Source organism: Hetaerina americana, unplaced genomic scaffold (assembly GCF_022747635.1).
Source record: "Hetaerina americana unplaced genomic scaffold, ioHetAmer1.1.p SCAF_10, whole genome shotgun sequence".
NCBI lineage: Eukaryota > Metazoa > Arthropoda > Insecta > Odonata > Calopterygidae > Hetaerina > Hetaerina americana.
Window position 1 is genome coordinate 3876529 of NW_027286070.1, and position 23294 is coordinate 3899822.

General features: G+C 35.2%; 1 protein-coding gene across 1 annotated transcript; it reads left to right on the forward strand.

Moving 5' to 3' along the window:
* Positions 1-2415: 2415 nt before the first annotated feature.
* LOC139700188 (mutS protein homolog 5-like) lies at positions 2416-22751 on the forward strand. The gene is made up of 14 exons (XM_071598773.1): positions 2416-2516; positions 2606-2723; positions 3002-3081; positions 3194-3345; positions 5088-5319; positions 8035-8205; positions 12959-13104; positions 14861-15051; positions 20781-20826; positions 20930-21068; positions 21713-21935; positions 22007-22156; positions 22273-22485; positions 22590-22751. Exons 1-14 carry the CDS (start codon positions 2416-2418, stop codon positions 22749-22751), a joined length of 2124 nt encoding a protein of 707 aa, XP_071454874.1.
* Positions 22752-23294: the final 543 nt, after the last annotated feature.

Consider the following 23294-nt stretch of genomic DNA (forward strand, 5'->3'; position numbering starts at 1 on the left):
GCACAGATTTTCCATTCTTACTTCCCACCCAACCACAAGGAGGTCACAATGTAAATGTTGAGCCATTTTAACTGAATGAGGATACAAATAATCACTGAGACATAATACCCTATCATACAGATTGGAAGCACTAGGAGTGTTACAGTTTGGGGTGGTACAGTACTGCCCAAGGTTTATTCCTTATACATTCTGAGAACATTCCCCTAAGGCCTGGAATGGATGTTCAGGGAGTGCTCCCTGAGCATTCTGGGAATGTTTCCCTGAGTGTTTGTTTTGTAAGATTACATAGAGAACTGGCTGGAAATATCCTTGAATACTCAGGGAATGTGGGTCGGGGTAGTCCAGTGGGTAGAGCGTTGGACTGCTGACTGGAGGGTCCCGGGTTCGATTCCCGGGTGAGGCACTCTAGGCACCTGCAGCTCCACCCAAGCCAAGGTGACTTTTCGGGGACCAGATCTTCCTGGGAAACCATAACCTGCATAGGGAAAGGAAATGGCCCTTCTACCCTGATGTGTGAATTTTAGACGCCATCGGACTTAGCACTGGGTGAACTCTACCATCACCTACTAAACCTACCTTCGGGTTGATTACTGTGTTAATGGTTTTACTCAGGGAATGTTATGAGTTAATTGAGACTAACCTGATCATCTTCCTCCAAATCTGAGGAAAGCCTCTAAGCAGCCTTAGCCTTACCCAAGTTTTGGGATTGTTTTGAGTAGGTCCCGTATCTCCCTGTAATAACACACAGATAACGATTAAACTATAAACACAGTAATCAACCCGAAGGTCAGTTTGGTAGGTGATGGTAGAGTTCACCCAGTACTAAGTCCGACGGCATGTGAAATGTACACATCAGGGTATGGGGGGCCAGTTCCTTTCCCTGTGCCAGTTATGGTTTCCAAGGAAGATCTGATACCCCACAAATCACATAGCTTGGGTAGAGCGGCGGTTACCCAGAGAGGCTTGCCCAGGAATCGAACCTGGGCCCTACAGTCAGTAGTCCAACCCTCTACTCCTGGACTACTGCGACCCATATTATTTACACTATAGATAACAATTATTGTAGTTTAGCTAAGAGTCATTAAAACCCAAAGAGGCTCAATATGACCCATGAAATTTTAACCACACTTTGCAAGTGTGAAGGAATTCATTGGAATTTGATGCCAGTATAAACATATAACAAATCATGGGCAAGACCTTCAACGGACTTCAAACACCATGTTTTTCATTAGAGACGCCGCTATTAAATATATAGGCACGATTTTCCCTTGGTAACATTCAACACGTCAGTCCATATATGTGGACAGAATTTTTGAGCAGTTTCAAGTTTCTCTAACCAGACTGCCTGGGAAAACTAGATAAAATTGAGAAAAATTCCATTTTATCAAAGGGGAGTATAAAAGCTATTTCTATTGTATACAAATATCCAAACTAAATAACAAAAAGGACTTTATTGCTTTATCAGGGAAAGGTGGTATTCATTGAAAACTCCTTAAATAATAACTTGAACCATTCACTACATCGGCCGTCATAGTCAGCCAGTGCTCGCCATGCAATTTAATTATTAATATGTTTTGTAGCATACAGAAAGTTCGGTATATATTATATAAATTCTTTAATACACACCAAAGGTTGTATGTGACAGGTTTTAAAGTTTCTTTTTTTTTAAGAATAGTGTGAAAAAGTTTTACCAATGATGTTCTACATGGAACTGAAATTCGACTTTCATTGCTTAACTAAAATAAACAATAAACGGTTTCGGGAAAATTCCTTAAAACATTGGAAAGAAATGAACGTGTAATTCGTGCGTTCTTTGCCAGCGTTGCATAAGTCAAATGAAAAAGTTATTCTGCTTGCCAACTGTTTCTTTGAACGAAGTGCATAAATATATATATTGAATTAGGGGCGATAAGGTACAATGTGAGAATTAAAAATGAAACTCACCCACGAGACGAAAGAAATGTAATTGGATATTATGAGATTCAACCAAAAAGAAATAAGTAAATCTTTGGATTCGGTAACACTGAATTGCATAAAATGAAGTCTAGACAGGCAAATGAAACAATTAATTTTGGACCTTATCAAAGGATAACTTGCTCTTTCTTTCATAACTCCGCGTCAAATAAAATATTCAATTGCAAAAGGGCTAACAATTATGATAATCTAGCAAAGGAGCCCATAAAACACTTGGCTATACCTAAAATTATATTCATTACAATTTCCCGCAAAATTTTCCATTTAACAACATTGCCATATATTCGACATATAGGGAAGTCAAACGAGAGCAGCCTTGGCAACACTGCGTACAATTTAACTGTTTGAGTTTCGCGTGAAATTCAAATGTTTATCTTCGTCGAGTGACAATTTATGTTAACATTTAGCCATATCTTACAACGTAAGCAGCAAAAAAGTGACATGGATTTTGAAGAAGACACAACGTTTTCTTTAATAAGTTCAGCATCTACAGTGGAAGCACCTTCACCAAATAATCGCAGTAAACATGCTGTTATTTCATCGTAAGCATATTAATTGCACTATATCCTTCTAAACCACATGCCGAAAAGTATGACATTTTGAATTTTTCCCCTTTTTCATTTCAATATAGAGATGAAGAAGCCTGGAATAATAGTTTTCGTCCTGTTGATACACAATTAATTGAAATTGAGAACACAGCAAATCCAGATGATGTAAATGACAGCAATGCTGAAGAAATTTTTCCGGAGGTATATGCATAAAATGTATCAATAAGAACGTATATTTTTAATATAATTATAACCCTACTGCTCATTAAACAACTAGTTGTTCTAAGTCTGCTGACAAATTGATGGAATAATATTATTATCATTGCACTCAGATTACTCTGTCGGTGTTCTGGCGATCTGGAAAACTTGGAGCCGCCTGTTACAGCATGGATACTTCGGAGGTCATGTTTGCTGCTTTATAGTTCACTTTTCACTCCACACGAAAATGAGAAAATAATAATCTTCCCCTTAAATTTCAGATTTACATCCTTCCAGATATTGTAGACATCAATCCTGAATTTAACCTGCTTAAATGTCTTTATAACCAAGTTAAACCCAGGTAAAATTTCTGTTGGTGTAGATGCCAAAAAATCGAACTAAATTCAATGATAAACATTATTACAGGTTTATGAACAATAAGTAAAATAATTGCATGCCCATATTTTGTTTAGCCAAGTTGTAACAAGTGCTAGAGTTACAAGCAAGTTTTTGGTAGCACTAAAGAATCTAATGCACCTGCCAAATCCAGAAAGTGAAGATGAATTTAACGGGTCAAATCAAACCTATGAAGCCAAATTATTCTGCTTACCAAGAAAAGATTTCTGTAAGAATAAGAACGCTCATATTCCTTTTTTATATAGATAGGTTATACTCAGCTGAAGTGAGAGTTACTTCACCTTCAATAATTTATGATTTTTACTTTAGTAATTAAGTTGAACATTTTCTTAGGGGATAGAATTGATCTCAATTACTAAATGCAATTGCATTTTGATTTAAACCTTTAGATATTAAGGTGGCCATGGCAAAGGCTAACAATGGACTTTTTTTGGTAATTATTAAATTATTAACAATATCTTAATACTGTCATACAATATCAAGTTTTACTTTTGAAAGATTTGCTTTCGGAGTATTATAATCAATATGGAACCACTTTTATAAGTTTATTTGCATTTGGTAAAAATTACTTTGTATACATTTCCACTAATATCTTCCCACACAACCTGATTTCAACAAAACATTCCCAGTTCACGCACATTGCACAAACAGTAGTAATATCTTTTTTACATGACAATAACGTGATAGTCCTTATCTGTATACATATTAATTACAACTGTATATTACCAGAAAATCCTCCTCTGCATTTGTGGCTCAAATATCTCCTAAAAACACAAGCGTTACAGATGTAGTACATTTTATACGGATGCTTAAGATATTTTTGCAAATGTGATTGCCAAAAGACAAGGACAACATTGTCAATAATACATTGTGTCCATCTTACTCCTCATTATTCAACATCCCAAAACCTGAATCTTCAGAAAGATCACTCCACAATTACCTCAACACCCATGTTACATTGAATCGACATCTTGAAACAATATCACACAACTTTGAAATAAGCTGAACCACTCTCACTTTTCTTTACGCATATCACTCTACATTATCTCTTCCTCCTTTCATTATCAATGCTCCCTACACTAACCCCCAATATGCTTTCACCTACCATATACAATGATTGGTGCAATGATATTATGGTAATACATAATGATGACAAAGGTTTTTTAAAAGGGGGCCTTGAATAAAAGATATTCATGGAAATGGATACAAAGTCATTTTTACCCAATAGTTATTCCACCTAGTGGCATCAAAGTCTGTTGATCTTATTAAGCTTATATGTCTTCCACACTAGCAAATAAAAGAACATATTTTCTTTTTAATAATCATCTACTTGGCTGTAACCGTTGGCCTGTATGAAAACAATCTCCCACTAAAGAAACTTGAAATAAGTAGTATTTCAAATATAGTTATTTATAAAGGTTTCACAAAATATAAGAGCCACTATCAATCCCAATAACTATAATTGTAATGATGTTTTCCGTTTGATAAATTATATAATTTGACCCAGAACTTCTTTATGGGTTTTGGTAACTCTGGGGAGCGGCTGCATTGCCTGGAATATTTTGCATCTATTGAAGGCTACATCATCAGGAACAATGAGATGATCTTCCCGATGATTCAACAGCTCCACAAAGTTATCAATACCAATAATCAACACTGTAAAAACATAAACTCAACTGAAATCTTATGACCGTCTTTTAAGTAGGTACATGTAATTCTATTCAGTGGATGAATTATCCAAGACTTGTGCATGAAGTACATTGTTAGTATGAAACTTACAAATTATGTGATTAAATTTCATATGAAAATCAATTAATAATAATATTACATAATATAATGTGAAACATGAGCCATTCAGATTTCAGTCATGTCACTCCCCTCTGTCCAAGTGGAACAATCAAATCAGCTAACTATAACGTCACTCAATCACCTTAATATCATTTCCACCAGATTTTGATCCCTGCAGAAGACGTGTTCTAGGGATTCACCTACCCTATGAGCCCAAGGGGATGTCCGAGGAAGAGCACAGCAATTACATACACTCCTTGGTGGATATGTCTGCGGAGACCATGGTGCAGGCCTTAGGAGCTCTTCTCTTTTACCTAGACCGAACATGGGCTGAAGTGAATTTGCAAGCAGGAGTGAGATCACCACCAATACTGGACGTGAACTTGATAACGCTGTATGTTTATCTGCATTTAACTAAGAAGACACAACTTCACCAGTTTTCTTACTAGCACCACATGATTACCCAGACAACATTTAGTTTTCAAGCATTACCTCATGATAACAGAGCAGATGCAGATCTATAAAACACTGTTTATTTCACTAAACTATATTGAGGTATGACCAGTTTCATCATATATATGACATCTTCAGGTGTAATTGCAGGTCATATGGCATCAAAGTTAAATAACATCATCAAGATGGGATTTCATAAGGTTGAGCCTTATACCATTGAATAGAGAGAAAAAGTGGGAGGAAAATTATTATACTCATCAATCTCAATCACATTTTGGCATCACTAAAATAGCCTAATAAAGAGATGTCAGTGTCCATACCCACTCACTGTCACTCAAGCATTATCATTGATCTGCCCATGGTTTCTCAACTCCAAATTCAAACTTTCAAATATTTCAAAAGCACTTGTTAGAGGCATGGGAATGATTTCTGCCTCAATTTATTTTTTACTATCTAATATCTTCTACGTTATTAATATTAATTCATGCCATAAATGTCAATTGCACCATGATGCTGGAATTATGCAAGACTGCTGATGTAATTATTACCATTTGGGATGGGCAGCTCTTAAGGAAAGGAGGTGCTTGGAGATTATTAAATAGAAGGGTAAGAAATACGAAACAGACTTGCAGAGAGACATTCTCTGAGTTGAAGAGGATTCAGTTGTTATGACTATGATTTGAACTTGGATACTCTGGTGATTAACTTATTTGCCATCTAAACAAGAGTCTAAGTTCAAGATTCACCTAAGGAAGTTGCTACTGCAAACAAAGCACATCAAGAAACCCAAAAGGGGCAAAAAAAATTTTTTTGCATTCTAAAATCAATGAATTTGAAAATCTGAGGATTGTGTGATAATAATAATATATTTTAATGGGTGGAATTTTATAACCTCTGGGGAATAAAAATGAAAATGTTCAGAAGACATGCAACATGTGATGATGATTTAATGTCATATTCAACGTATATCATCATAGGTCATCTGCCATTGTTGGCAGGTCCATGGAGGTCCAGCACATCCTTCAAATACAGTCCCTTTATAGCATGAACCCAAGCCAATTTCTTTTCCATATTTTCAATTGTTTCCAGCAATCTTCTCCCACTCTACTCAGCATCTCATTCCTCACCTGGTCTGTCCATTTAATGTTCATCATTCTTCTCCGCACCCATTTCTCAAATGTCTCCATCTTTTCCCAGTCCCTTTTTAATGCAGTCCATGTTTCACATACATATAGCTTAACAATCCATGCATAACACATTTCTTTTCCTGCTGTGTGCTTCATTGGCCATCGCTACCCTTATTTCAATTTCCTTCTCACTCCTCTAGGTTTTTGTTATCTCTGTACCCAAATATTTGTACCTCCTGACTTGTTCCAGCCTTTCTTCTTCCATGTCAATATTTCCTCATCTCCCCCAACATTTGTTACTTTGGTCTTGCTCCTATTTATCATCAAGACATATGCCTCCTTCATGTCATTCAAGTGCTGCAACACCCCATTAAATTGTTCTTCTTCCCCGGTAAAAAGGATCATTTCGTCAGCAAACCTGATTCACACAATCCTTCTTCCTCCCATTGATACTCCTCTATCTTTTCCTCAGCCCATCCTGACCATGTCTTCCACACAAGGGTTAAAGAGGATGGGGAGAGACACCACCCCTGCCTCAATCCCATCCTAATAAACCCATTCTCTTTTCATTAATGCTAATACACACCTGGTTTAAGAACATATTTCCAATCAGTCCTCTGTCTCTCTAGTGCATGCCTTCTTCTTTTACCATTTACATTAAGTATTTCCCATTGCACAGTCAAAAGCCTTCATCAAATCAGCAAAACACAGACACATAAACCTTTCCCCTTCTCCTGACATTGCTCTCCGATGGCACGCACTACTCCTCTTGCATCTCTTGGGCCCATTCCTCTTCTGAAGCCATACTGTTCCTCTGCTGTGTTCACCTTCATGAATTTCTTCAGTCTTCTATTTAGCACTCTTAAAAAAAACTTTGCTGTGTGAGTGATTATACTCATCATATAATGCTCCTTGTATTTTCTAGTTCATTTCTTCTTTGGTAATGGTACCATTTCACAAAATTCACTGGCCACTACAGTAAATTTTGTTGCAGTGGGATGTAATTCCAACAATCTCTTATCCTTCAGGCATTGCAGTAGCTCAACAGGTATTCCATCTACATCCTTTTCTTTCCTGTTTTTCATCTCTTTATATTTCCATCACCTTATATGACCTATTCAATTACCCGATAATGACATCTCAAGTAAATGAAGACTGTAAACTAGAAAATATGTAGTACAGGGGCACAATGGCATTAAAATGTCCTGAATGATTATTCTTGTACAATGTACCTATGGGTGTAATTTGGATGATATGTAATTTAAAAATTAAATGCCACAATGAAAATTGTATGGTAATGCTACATAAGTGAGGTTCCAGGCATATTTCCCCCAATTATTTACAGCTAAATACCAATTACCGCATTATAGAATCTGAAGGTGCTTATTTATCACTAAGAAACTTTGCAAGCATTAATTTTGGTGTTTTGCTTTACTTTTGTAAGAATTGAGTTGAAGGGATTTTAAAATTAGAATTTATCAGGTATATGCACATTAAAAAACTTAATTCGCACCTTTCATTATTCTCAGGGATGATATAGTCATTATTGACTCTTCTTCATATGAGGCTCTACAAATTTTTAGCCAAAAATGCCATCCATCAAATTTCAAAAAATGGGCCCCTGGGAGCAATAAGGAAGGCCTCAGTGTTTTTGGAATTTTCAATCGCTGCAAATCTCAACAAGGGTGTTTATACATGAGGTAAGTTGTCAAGACTCACTCAGCATTCACTTCAATTGTTCATGTCCACCCTACTGGCTCTATAAAAGTTCCTTCCAGTGAAATCAAGTAGACAATAAAGTTATGCACCTAATGAAAACTGCAATCCTAATAGTGAATTACAGATAAAAAAGACTAATTATAAAGTGCAATCTTTGGTTGAGCCTTAGCATAGACGAGGTACCTACATAACTAGGCATTTTGGCTACATAATAGATTTAAGTGTTTCATGCTGATCAGAGGGTCCCTGGACAATATTTGATTGTTGCCTCTCTCGAGATGTCGAGTTAAATATTCAAGCTGTTTGATGATCTGCAGATGCAAAGTTTTTGGGAAATCAACCATCAAGGAACTGATACTCTTATCCTGAATATATGGGCTTCCAAGAGTTGGGGTTCAGAGTCTAGTGATTTGATTGCACCATCATTTACAGACCCTTTAAGGTTGGTCTGATTTGTTTTACACCAACAAGGGTAGGCCAGAAATGATACAATGAAAATATTTACTTTTCATACACATTTCATGAATATCCACACATATGCTGCCCTATATCAATAACATATATATACTAATGTCTGCTTCACACCTCCATCATCATAGTAAGCACTGTTTAGAGGTACATTTTGGATGATCTTTAAAAACTTCAACATTATGAACTTCTAAAATACTTATTCTTAATCAAAACTCTGTTTACCATTCCTTCCAACTTCTGCCAGGCTTCATGCTATCCAAAATGCCCATTATTTCCCTCCCTGGCCAATGTTCTCCCTTTTCTCATGGCCATATCAACATTCCTATACTTCTTAATATCTTTAACAACCACTTTCCCTGCCCCTCTAAGTTTCCCCAACCACTTTCTATTTTCTCCGACCAAATCCAGCACTTCTTCTTTGGTCTCCCTCTCTGTGTATTATTTTTCTCTCTATCCATCTTTCATTACGGTCCTAATATTTTACTGTCCCTAGTCTACTGATTTTCAGAAAACTAAACCTAATTCCAGTATTTTTTAAATCTCTAGTGCGTTAATGTGCATGCATAATAATATAAATGGCTTTAAAAAGCTAAGATTTATATGTTCATTTGACTAAGACACTGCCTATATTAGGACCAAGAAATGACAACTTGGCCCCAGGATGATGAGACATTTGATCATAAAATCATCTTCCAAATCTTTTCCATATTAAAAAGACTTGGTACTTTTCCAAAAGTCTTCCACAACTTTTCCAAATAGTTTCAATATGTATATGATATCCCACACAATATACTTCTACAAAGTGAAGCCTGAAACAGTAGAATATACTCCAAATCTTTAATGTAGCCTCTTTCACGATAAAACATAATTTGGCTGCTGGCCTTTATGAAAGTATTAATGATAATCTCAAAATGCTTCATGACTTGTTTTACCTAGGGTGCTTACAATAGAGCTTGAATCATTTATTTATTTTGTCTTTGTTTTACTTGCTTTTTGTATTATTATTTTACCTGGAATTTCCTAATTCATGCACATAAGACCATTTGGATAAAGAGATATTATAATTATCTAGCTCCCAGATTTGGTGAAGGTAAATGTAAAAGTGGAATCAGTTTAGTTAAACTAAATATATTTTAAAATGAGTCAATTTATATGCAGATTGCAATTTTAACTAAGCTTAAGTAAACAGGATTAAATTTTATGTTAATTTAACTTTTATTTTTACTATGATGAAAACTAATGCCCAAAAATGGATCCATTTCTTATAGAAAAAAATGCATCTAAATGATGAAACTGGTGAATAGTTACAGCTCTCTGAATTCAAGTAGAAGTGCTTTGTTCAAGTTTTCTCATTCTCTCACTTCACATTGATAACAACCTAAACTTATTCTTTTGAGGGTCTCCTTAGGTCAGACAAATTGACCTAATGCTTGTTAAGGTTTTACAAAGTTTCATCTAATAAGACAAAAGTGTTAGAAAACCAAACAAATTAGGAACTTAAGAATTTTGCATAAACTTGTTAACTTAATGTATAAGTGTTTAATGCATTACTTTCAAAGTCTGCCAGCTTCTAGGTTTCAGATATTCCATGTTTGGTCATAAAAGCACCATCAACTTATTGAAAAATTTGAATTTATGTTTGGAGATAGTATGAGCACCAAGGGCTTTTTATCAACAACTTAGAAAATTATGAAATTGACTCAAAGGGATTAAGTGAGGAATGACTTCCAAACATGATTAGAGTCTGGAGGGTCGAGCCATTTCTGTCTCTTTTCTCTCCTTTTGCATTTCGATTGCAGTCAGTGATGTTTTATGGCCATTTTCTTCCAGATGTTCCAAGACAAATTTAAATAAATTGAAAAAATATAAATTTTTAAAAACTCCTATGCCAAAATGGTTCCTTGATCATCCCATCTTTTTCCCTTACTTCCCAGAATAAATATTTTTTTGTTTTTCAACCACAGTCTTCAGTCACAGCTCTTCCTTGATTTACTTGTACGAGCACCCAAAAGTCACCCCTCCAAATGGGGCTAGACATGATCTGCTTACAAGGATTTCCTACCTGAATTATTATTGCCTCTCAAGGAATCACACACTTGAGTCAGGACAGCCACCATTGATGATGCCACTGGAACCACACAAGATTTCATGTCTGGGGAGAGCTGTGCTTCTCAATCAATTATTTTATACTGAGGCCTCAGGCATGTTCCGTTTCCATTTAAAATGACAATCAACTGTAGTCAGAGAATCTTATTAATGTAAAATCTTAAAAAATATCTATAAAAATTATCACGAGTGTTATGATAGGACTTCATCTAAGAGCCTTAATGTCATTTCTGTAAAGTATGGGAAAAGAAATGATAAAAAGAAGAGCATAAGGGATTATCATCTTGATTGCTAGGCCAAATATTAAAAAAAACCATAAACTCAGCAATCCACTGGACTACCGCGACCCATCAAATATATTATTATTTTTTTGTGTAGGCTTAAATGGCCTTAACAGAAAAAAGCATCATCGATTTTGTTGGTTACCAAACAATTTTTTCCAGAGAGATGTTTCTTCATCCTTGCCGGCAAGTAAACACATTAAATGAAAGGTTGGATGTGGTTGAATTCTGTTTTAAAGGCAAAAATTTGGACACCGTGAAGAATTTTTTGGACTGCTTGAAGCACATTAATAGTGTTACGGTATGTATGTCATTTTAGCTCTTGTCCACCTCAAGTGATAAAAAAGAAAACAAACAAGGAGGAAAGTCCTGATAATCTCCTCCTTAATTACTTTGTTTCAATTTGACTCTTTTTCCATAAAGGTTTCCTACCATAATTAGTGATACCAGCTTATTTGAAAGATGGTTCAGGCCGATACTTTGTGGAAATCCATTTGTAAAGCACTAAGAAAGAATCAAAGACTTAGCTTTTCCACAAAAAAGAATTTATTATTTCAGTGCAGCAAAGCTAGTTGACAATAATAAATTCTTTCCTCTGAAAACACAAAGTCTTTGATTCTTTCTTCGTTCTGAATACTAAATAATCAAATTCCAAGTAATTTCATAAAATACTACCACAATTGGAGTCACTCACTATTAATTTTTAATGTGAAATATTTCATATTTGGCTCAAATAATAGGGTGATTTCATCAAGTTACTCTCGCAGCATTTCCCAGTTAAATTGAGTTTATCAAAGGCAAACTCTGTTATTTGTGCTTATTTATGTGCTTGTGGTTATTATGTGCTTAAAAATCATCTCCAATTAAATAGAGTAGTTTCAGGCATAATGCAGTGGATTTCGAGCATAATTAAGGATAGATGATAATAATTTTCCACTGTATAAGATTATCTAGCGGAAAATTGTTACTATCTGTTCTTTATTATCATCTCAAATCTTGTCAACAACTTTCCCTCTCCCCCTGACAGGCCTAGTCCTTTTTCTCCATGCTCTTTTCTTCATTTTACTTTTTTCAATGAATTATTACAATAAATGTTTGAATTAAAATTAAATAATAAGATGTTTTCAATTAACCAATTCGCTCCTCAAACTAAGGAATTAATTACACATTTTCTGGTTGAGATGAGAGTTCTCTAAATATTTCTTTTTTAATATTCATCCTCTGCTCAAGGAGACCAAATACCGGTTTCATAGTTTTATCTTTTTAATTCCAATATGAAATCTAATATAAATCAGGTGGGCGTGACACTACCAGTTGTCCCTTAGTGTCAATTTTTCAGATTTTAGAGGTGCTGCGCATATGTATTTAAAAAGCATTTATTCCACAAATGTGTTGTAACAATAATGATGACTTTTACCTTCAGAGAATAATGACGAAGTTTGCTGTAACCCAAGTAACAATCAAGGAATGGAAATCACTATACCAGGTAAATTCAGATTTATTTTGCCATTATATTTCAGTTATGTGCATGTTAACACTTTTCTATGATTGTCCACATGAATTGAATATCAATGAAACATCACTTTGGATTCTTTAATGATATTGAATGCAATCAGTTGACTGGGGAATGCAATTAATTATGCTCTGCACCCAGACAATTATCATATACCTACTGTTATTGACCTTGTTACTGACAATTATTATAAATATGTCTAAAATAATCCATTAAATTATTTCAAGACAATATTCAACTGCATAATTCTGGCAGAGTTGTGTTCTGCTAACAAAAAGGAAGCCAGAATGTTTGCGAAGGTAATTGTGACATATTAAAATAAAAAATTCACTCTATATTTTGTATACAAATGACTAACTTCAGATTAATATTTATGCAGATAAGCGACTGTGCAACAGAAGACCTTCAGCGAGTGGCGCATTATATATACAGTGTCATAGATTTTGAAGAATCAGAAGCACAGAACAAATTTGTTGTGAAGATGGGACTTGATGAGGAGCTTGATAAATGTAAGGCCTAAAAAGGGCAACACATAATGTATAGATAACTATTCTAGAAAAGACACTTTCAGGTAAAATGTGGTATAAATTCAGTGAAATGATTTATAACTTACTAAATAATGGTTAAGAAAATGCATATAAAAATAGACCATTGAGAATGATTCTTAAACCATTCAAATATAGAGTTTTTCATTGCCACATTTACCTTACTCATTCTTGATCATCATGCCAGGACATCAGTTTGATTACCCAGATGAATTTTCATAAATTGTTTCAAAATGCATGCGAGTGGACACCACCATACACTGTCATTGTGGAATATGCATTGCATTACATCCTCGTAATGTAATGCACATTCCTCTCATTAAAAATGCTTCTTATGGGTTTCACTAAGTCAAAGTGACATGTATGGTAATCTAATTGCATCATCATTGGTATTTCAGTTTGATGATCTATCGACAACTCCCGATTGAATACTGATTCTACTGATCACTGAAAGGTTTTTCACCTTGTACCTTTCTTCAAAAATATTAAAAGAAATTAATGACATATCGAAGCAGTTTTTTCAATGGAGTCATTCACTAATGTGCACTAGTGAGGTGTTCTACACAGCTATATATGTATTACAGAGGATATATGTGTTGATTCCATATATCTTGTAGGCTTCCTTAAGTGGGTTACATTTCTTTATAAAGCAACCTTTAAATGTGTTATATCATTTCTCCCGTCCCGGGTACTGAAATCTCAACTTTCTTAGTTATATGATTAGTGAATCTCTTCAGCATTTCAGTTTATAGTGGCCATCCTCTTGTTTATGTTCTCATATTTTTTTCCAATTAGTGTCCACTGGTACTTCTTCTGGGTCATCAATCATCCTCCATTTGTCACATGTCCAAAACATTAAAATTAATTCTTCTGGAAAAAATTAAATTGATTACTTCATGATCTCTTTCCATTTTTTCTTTAATCAAATGCCTGACTCAGCTATTTAATCTTTGGCATCAGTCTCTACCTCCCTGAGGCTAAATCCAATTTAATGATGACTACAATGACAAATTCTGTGCATTAATTACAGTTTTATGTGAGTCAATTTCCTGTGAACAAAAGTCTTTGGTGATAATTGGTATAGGTATCACTTTACACATTACAAGGCACAATGCCCTGGGAAGAATCTGCAGATTTCTGGCATTTTCTTACTTTTCCATGCACTCACAGAGAATTTTATGTTATTGTGTACACATAAGTATCCAAATCCATAACCTTCAATGCGTGAGAACATTGCAGAGGTAGAAAATGCACCGAAATGAAAAATACGAAAAATTGAATTACATGAGAAGTAAAACATGAACTAGCCAAGATGAGTCTGATTATGCTTTCATACTGGAACATGGGCAAAAAATGATACCCATATTGTAAATGCCTGTAGTTATTCAATCATCAATATACATCACTATTTTAATTGGGTGCCTATTTGAATTTGATGAAAAACATAATCATTAAAAAAATTTTTTTGTGTTATTCAAGAAATCATGGGGGAAACATGATCAAGTAGGAATGTTTAAAAAAATGGGATTCTTCCAGCCCTACATTTTCAGAGTCAAAATGACTTTCTCTGACAGACAAGACATTTATTTTCCCTCTCATGCCCAGACTCCTCAATTTTTCTTCCCCCTCAAAATTACGCATTTGAACATCTACTAAGAAAATTAAGCTATTCAATTTTATTTGGTCATAATTTTCCAATGAAAAAACTTGTTAATTTCAGTAAAGCAGAAACACTTTCAACTCTCCAACCTAATGTCAAAAGTGGCCGAGCAGGAATTGTTGAGTTTACCTCCTGAAGTGGAAGAGTGCTCCCTAATGTACCTGCCAGAGATAGGTTACATCCTTTGTTTGCCCATGTGGAAAGAGAACATGGATGATGCAGACTTCAATATTCCAGGCTTAGAATTCAAGGTATGCCTTCATGACAGCCCATAAAGCTCTCCCTCTTGTTGGTCACCATATGACTGGCTGCATGCATTCGTATGCTGCTTGTCTTCCTCCCCATTACCTTAGGCGTGGTGGGAGCTACCAGAGCTTGAGACAAGTTATGACCTAATATTTTATCAAAAAAAAAACATCCCGCAACTTATACATCCTTGACAGAACCCCAATGATTCCGCATTTCCTCACCTTTTAGTCTGCTTGAAAAAAACAACAACTAGGTCTTTTGATCTCCTATTTGGGCCATTCCCATATCTTTGTAATTTATACTATATATTTGTGTTCTTCATTTTAGAATTACTCATTTTTGTAAGTATTGCACTTGTTCCATTCACACAGGACCTGACTGACAAGTCTTTTGCACTGCATTTTTGTAATAACTGTCTTTGGGAAAATAGAATTTTATTCTTATTGCAGTGTTAATTTTCCAAATCATCCACTTGTACTGTCCCCTCTTTCACCTTTCTGCCCACAGCAATCATCTTTTGAAATAATTGAATTACTTGGTCTGGTGAGTTTTAATTTGAACAGTGTGCGAGGTAGTAAGGGATTTGTGAACATAGTTTATCAATTTCATGAATATTAATACTCCAGGAATTACTCATATTAGTACATAGGTTTTACTACTCCATTCAGGAGTTAAATTTCTGTTTTCAATGAGCTTAATCATTTCAGGTATCTAAAAAATATAAAATTGAACACTTTCAAAAGACATTCAACCAATAATCTAAAGTTTTGAACTTTTAAAATTCAGAATCAAATATGCCAATATATAAAATTTCTTATTTTTAATGATTCTTCATACTACAAATGGAAGGCCTATATTTCAGGTTTTCTATACAACTTATCATTTCAAAAAATCAAGCATGTAGGGCAATGAATAGAAGTCACAATGAATGCTCTAGTAAAGAGAGTTAATAGGGATAACCAGTGCATCTTAAATCATGATTTGTCATGGGAGAACTTCATTTCGTACATGCCTTTCAGCATATATGAGGAGAGGTAGTCCTTAGGATTCAGCAGCATGTCTCTATTTATTTCCAAATTGACAAAGATGACAAAAATTATAGGGCATTGCACGCAGAACATCAATTTTATGACATTAAAATAGGTCATAGTCATTCTGTAACTGTGAAATTTGGACCAAAGTAGACTTATTAGATTGAGTTTTCTTTTTCTTGATGTCATTTATCACACCTCGATTGTACCATTAAAAACATCACAAAAGCATAATCTTCTAAATATTTCCTTATTTCAATCAGGCTCCCCCTAGACACTGATTGCATTGTTGCTTATCTAATTTTTCTGCATAGCAGTATGGGGTATAATATTCCTAACACTAGCATTGTTCGACATTCAAATGACATGCACTTTTAAAGAACATGTCTTTTGCTTTGAAAACAACCTTGATTCCATGATGAAAGCATTTCATCCGACTTAGTAAATATGTACCCAAGACAAATGTTTCTTATTCCATCAGCTAATATCAATCTAGTGCTTCCAAGACGTCACTAATTCCCAGTTCACCATGAGGTTCTGATAGGAAAGGGGTAATATTCAATGGGATTATACGTATAACAGAACTGTTTACATGTGATGCATATGTACTTACTTCCATACAAAATCAAGTGGGGAATCCCCAGGGCTAAAAGGGGTAAGCAAAAGCTGATGAGTACATGTGAGGTCTCAATCAAAAAACAACTCATGAATTTGCTTTGATTTCAGTGATGACTGGACCTTCTTTATAACATTAAAACAACATCATCATCTGCAGCTCTACAGCCTGGTGTGGGCCTTGGCTTCCTCTATGATATGCCTCCATTCAGTTCTTTTTATTGCTTTTTCCTACCATCTTGTAAATCCCAAAGCCTTCAAATCATCCTCCACATACTGTAGCCATCTCTTCCTTGGTCTACCTCTTCTTCTGACCCCTTCCACCTTGCTATTAAGTATCAGTTTGGGTATTCTGTCATTTTCCATCCTTTCTACATGGCCAAACTATGCCAGCCGCAGTGACTTGGCAAATCTAACTGTCCTTCCCTTCTAGCAGTTCATTTATCTCCATGTTCATTCTAATTATCCATCTCTCTCCTTCTCTAATTGGGCCATAGATTCTCCTTATGATTTTTCTTTCAAATTTTCTAAGGGTTTCTTCATCCTGGCTTGTTAATGTCTATGTCTTAGCTCCATAAGTTACAACAGGTCTAATAAGCTCTTTATAGATCTTCAGTTTTGTATTCCTTGATGGTAACCTTGTTTTGAGGAGTGTTACATTTGCAAAATAAGCCTTGTTACCTTCCATTACCCTTTGGTTGATCTCCGTGGATATCTTATTTTTATTGTTAAGTCTGACTCCTAGATAGGTAAACTCCTTAACAGCCTCCAACTCATAATTTCCAATTATTATGTTTTGCAGGTCCTGCTTGTTCTGAGAAGCTGACATTTTCAAGTATTTGGTCTTCTCTTCACTAACCTTTAGCCCCACTTCTTTACCAGTATTTTCTAAAATGTTAAACATTCCTTTTAGGCCATTCATATTTTGTGCAATTAGTGCTACATCGTCTGCATAGGCGAATCTTTGCTGGGATTTATGCACAATGGTCCCTCATAAATTCAATTCTTTCATCGCATTATGTAGGGCTAGGTTGAATAACGTGGCTGAGAGGGCATCTCCTTGTCTTACCCCTGAGATCATATTCAATGCTCTACCCTCAATAAAGGCTTTACATTGTGATTCATGCAATGTCAATTGAACCAGTCTAATCAGTTTGTCTCGAATATCATAACCTCTCAACAGATGTAGCATCTCTTTCCTGTTCACGCTGTTGAAAGCTTGTTTGAAGTCAATGAAGAGTATGTGCAAGTCAACATTATATTCGTAGCACTTCTTCATTGTTTGTATTACCGATAATATCTGGTCAATGGTACTTCGACCAGCTCTAAAGCCACACTGATATTCTTCCAGTATGTCTTCAGCATAGGTGCTCATGCATTTTAGAAGAAGACTGGTGAAAATTTTACATGTTACATTCAGTAATGTAATTCCCCTATAGTTTTTGCAATCATATTGGTCACCTTTCTTATACATTGGACAAATCAATCCTGTCTTCCAGTCTTCTGGGAACTCTTCCAACTTCCAAATTAGCTAATGTAATGCTCTATTTAAACTTGACCTCCATTTTTAATCAATTCAGCTGTTATTCCATCTTCTCCAGGTGCTGTGTCATTCCTTTGCTTTCCAATACTTTCAATTACCTCTTCTATTGTTGGAATAAGCACTTCCTGGTCTTCTGTGTGACTTTGTTCATGCTCTTCTACCGCTAGAGTTAATTCCTTATCATACAGGTCATTAAAATATTCAGCCCATATTTCTAGTATCTCATTTTCCTCCCCAATGACTTGACCATTTTTATTTCTACAGGAGTGCACTTTTGATTGATAACCTTTAGTCTAGTATTTTACTGCTAGGTAGAACTTTTTGCTTTCTTTAGCGTTATTGAGCTCTTCTACAGCCTTCATCTGATTTTTTAAGTAATCATTTATCTTTCTTTTCAGTAATTTATCAGCTTCTTTCCTGCTCTGCCTATACTTCTCTCTTGTTGACCTAATCTCCATTTGTAACATCTTGTATCTATTCTTTTCCTCTATTGCAAGTTTACACTCATTATTAAACCAATCTGCATTCCTTTTTACTTAACCTATAATGTCCTTTGCAGTTGATAGAACAGATTGTTTAATTCTTGTCCATTGATATTCCACATAATATTGCTCTGTCCGTTCTTCCCCATTCCTAGTCAACTTTCTACTTATTTCCTCTATGTAACTCAAAGCTTGCACAGGATCTCTTAAAATTTTACTATTCCATTTAACCCCTCTTGGCCTATTGAGCTTATCCAAAAGTGCTAGTTGTTCTCTAAAATTTACTTTCACTAGATAGTGATCAGAGTCACAATTCGGTCCCCGTGCAGACCTTATGTCTAATATAGATGATGAATGTCTCCTGGATACCAGCACATGACATGATCTATTTGACTCACAATTCCTGTCCCAGGCATTTTCCAGGTACCTTTGTGAATATTTTTATGTTCAAAGCATGTGCTTTATGATCATGTTGAGCGACAGAGCAAGCTGGCAGAGAAGTCTTCCATTTTCACTTGTCACATCATGCAGTGAGTACCTTCCTGCTACAGAATGCAAGAAGTCTTCCTTCCCAATTTTTGCATTAAAATCTCCAAGAATGATAATTGTTTGATATTTCGGTATTTTTTAGCATTCTCTTTCCAGTTTATCATAAAATTCTTGCTTTTCTTGTTTTATCTTCAGTAGGGGAAAGAGCTGGCATTGGGCTGATGTTAAGGAATTTTCCTTTTAAGGTTACTTTACATAGTCTGTCCCCTAAAAGCTCAAAATTCATCAAACTGTTTCTTATCCTTGCATTAATCATGAAATCAGTCCCATATAATCCAGTTCTATGGCTGGGTCCACTGTATAGTACTGTAAAATTCTTCTTATCAATTCTCCCATTTCCTACCCATCTCAATTCCTATAGGATTATAATATCCAAACCATATTTCAGCATTTCATTGGCAACTTCAATCATTCTACAAGGTTTCAACAATGTTCTAACATTCCATGTTGCTAATTTCCATGTATTCGTTGTCCTAGACTGTTTGCTAGGCTGAAATATTGAAAATCCATCCTAATCCATCTGAGGCACGTTTAGAGGTTTCGTTGCAAGCATACTTTTAAAGGGTAGGGTTGCTAGCCCTATGCCTAACCCCCGACTTGGAGGGACAGGATTTATTCCCTTAGAAAGGCTCGTTTCTCTACACATGAAGAGCCCTCTCTACCCTATCATATGAGGCACACTTAGTTCGGCAGTTCAGTCAAGAACTGTCCAGCAAGGGAGGCCCTACCAGTAGCTCTGCTACCGCCAGCATAGCTCTTGACATCCTTACCACACACAATCCTCCCCACCCAGCACTGAAGGTGCCTTCGAAAAGGCAGTGCCTCAGGGGGAGGATTAAAACATACTTATACCTTATTTTTCCCAGTAAGTTCAATATATGACATGACACAATTGAAACACATCAATTGATATTAGTCCATAGGCCACATTTTTCCACTTGAGTCAATTTTGTCCTAGCATATACAGACTCCCATGCTAGTGTTATATAATATGCATCAGAGTTTCCAATAAACACCCAAATCATGTAGTATAAAGTGATGTGAAATTCTTACTTTTGATTTAATATATTCACACACTTTCTGCACAAGTCCTGCATTAACCCAAGCAGAAAGAGTGGAAACAGATTGTTACATTCCCAGGGACATGCCGAGGTCCTCTTTCAGTATTAAAGGATAGGCCCGTCATTGACTCAACCTTTGATAGCAATATTTCAATAGAATGGTCAAGTGTCACAAAAGCAACATGATGGATCCTTTAAATAGTGGATGCAGCTATTATTATTGGCTTTACATGAAAAATTGTACTCCTACACACATGCAAACTATATTCATTTTCACTCTTTGTGCTGATAATAATTCAGCAATGCCACTATTGTAGCACTTAACTTGTTATGCAAATGTAAGATTCAATCTGTACATTACTTCATCATCAATCGCACCATGTTAATCAACAGAATAATGGAACTTCTTTAAATTCATTTCATTTAGAATAATATTTATTTCAATTGCAGTTCATGGCAAATAGAATGGCCCATTACAAGAGTGCTCGCTGCAAAGGTAAGCCATTTTCTTATTATTATAACAATCATTTTCAATTGTGAATAAACCACAGAAGAATTTTTAATGCTTACATAGTTCAAACGATTTTTTTCCTTCATAGAAATGGACAATGTATTTGGAGATTTTTTTGTTCAGGTGATGGCTCATGAATTAAGAATAATGGTGAAACTCGTTGAATTCATTCTGGAGCATCTCTCTCCAGTAATCAAACTTGTGAAACATGCGGCTGAACTTGATTGGTAAGTATGCTTTCAGGAGCTATGAATGTTTTAATGCCATATTATGGCCCACTCTCAAGAAATTCAAGTCATGGAAAACCCAAAATTAAGGTCAAAATAATTTGAACCATTAAAAAACTGTAATTAAAATTAATATGAATTTCTTTCTACACATTTACCATCATACATTCCATTAAACTTCGAATATTTGTTGAAATATAATTCCCTAGTAGTAAAAAAGTAAAAAAAAATTTTTTTTTAGTTTTAAGCTGTAATCAAGTCATAGTCATGAATGCGCACATTGACGATGTTTACTCATACTGATGTTTCTACATTGAATATGATGGTTTATAATAACCCTTTCTCGTGAAAAAAACTTTAAATTTCAAGAAAACTAGGTAGGTCAAATTATATGGGTTGGCAAAACATGCTAGTCATCTTTCTTAAAGTAACCACTCCATATGTAGTGATTAATTATATCCACCTGCAATACCACTGATGGGGAGTATCAGTTGCTAATACTGCCGTTGAAATTTTAAATTCTGACTGTTCCATACATCCTTAGGGCCAACTGTACATTGCCTAGACATTTGTGGTCAACAACATAATGAAATTTTGCAATTGAGTACTTACATGCATCCTTCAAACATTACTTTAAATTTCAGTTTAATAGCTTTAGCAACTGTTGCAAGGGAAAATGGTTATGTGCGACCAATGCTAACAGATGAAAGAATCATCGAGATTCACGGAGGAAGACACTTACTTCAGGAATTGTGCATGGACGAGTTTGTGCCTAATGATACATTTTCAAGCGAAAGGATTGAGTGGGGTTTCATGAAAGTACTCACTGGCCCCAATTCAAGTGGGAAGAGTGTTTACTTAAAACAGGTGAGTTTATACTTCTAAATTTTCTTAGGTCAAAAAAAGTATATTGGGCTAATTTTCATTTAATATTTTAGGTTGCTCTCATTACATTCTTGGCACACATTGGGAGTTTTGTTCCCGCTGACAGTGCAAAGATTGGAATTATCGATAGTATATATACTCGGATAACTACAACAGAGTCTATTAGTTTACAACTATCTGCCTTCATGATTGACCTCTGTCAGGTATAGTGAAAACGACACATTTAAAGCATGACAAGAAATTAGCACGTTTTATTTTTCAAGTACTATGTGAAAACTTGTAAGATAGCCTACGACTTACATGACAACAATTCTCCTAGGTCTCAAATTCTGTGAACTGCTCTTCCCCTTCATCACTTGTAATAATTGATGAATTTGGAAAAGGAACATCCGAACTAGATGGCTTATCTTTGCTCATTGCAACTTTGGAGCATTTTCTCAGTCGTGGCTCCAACTGTCCCCATGTACTGGTGTCTACACATTTTCATAATATAGCAAATATGCTAACACCGTCACCGTACCTGGTATTTCAGGTGATACTACATATATCCTTAACCTGTTACGTTTTACAAAAATGAAGTATTGCCGGCAGTAAAATTTTACCCTATTTCTGTATGAAATCTTGAATTAATTTCAGACCATGAATCATATGTTTGATGGCGACCAAATTGTTTATTTATATAAACTGAAAAATGGGGGAGTAAATAGCAGTTTTGCTCATCATGCAGCAATGTGTGTGGGAATTGATCCGAACATAATCAGAAGAAGTAAACAGGCATGTCAAATACTAATGATATAAAATTACCCATTAATATTAGCATTTGCGCTTACTCATTCAAGATTTATTCACCAGACGCTGAATGCACTAGAAAATGCGAAACCAATTGTGGTCGTTTCAACTGAAAGGGCTGCAGAAAGACGTTTACTGTAAGTTTATATTTAATTAAGATGAAAAATCTCTTTACACCTTGAAATTGTAATGTCAAACATCTTCTTTGCAGGAACAGAAAAATATTTGAAAAATTAACGTATGGAGAAGACGCCCTGCAAGTACAAAACATGTTGCTCGAAATGAAAGATGCATTAAAGTAAATGCAGTGAATTTTTCCATCTCGAATTACCTACACCACGATGGATGCAATAATTAACCTGGAAACTGTAGAAAAGTGTCATCTTCCAATTCTATAACCAGTGCTTTTTTTTTAATAAACACATTACACAGCAATCGAGGACACAAAACCTATATTTGCACATGCGGATTACTGAAGTCTTCTATTGTGCATTACAAATTTTCGGGCACTCAATTGAGTTAATTGGTCGCTTAATTTGTGAAGAAATATTT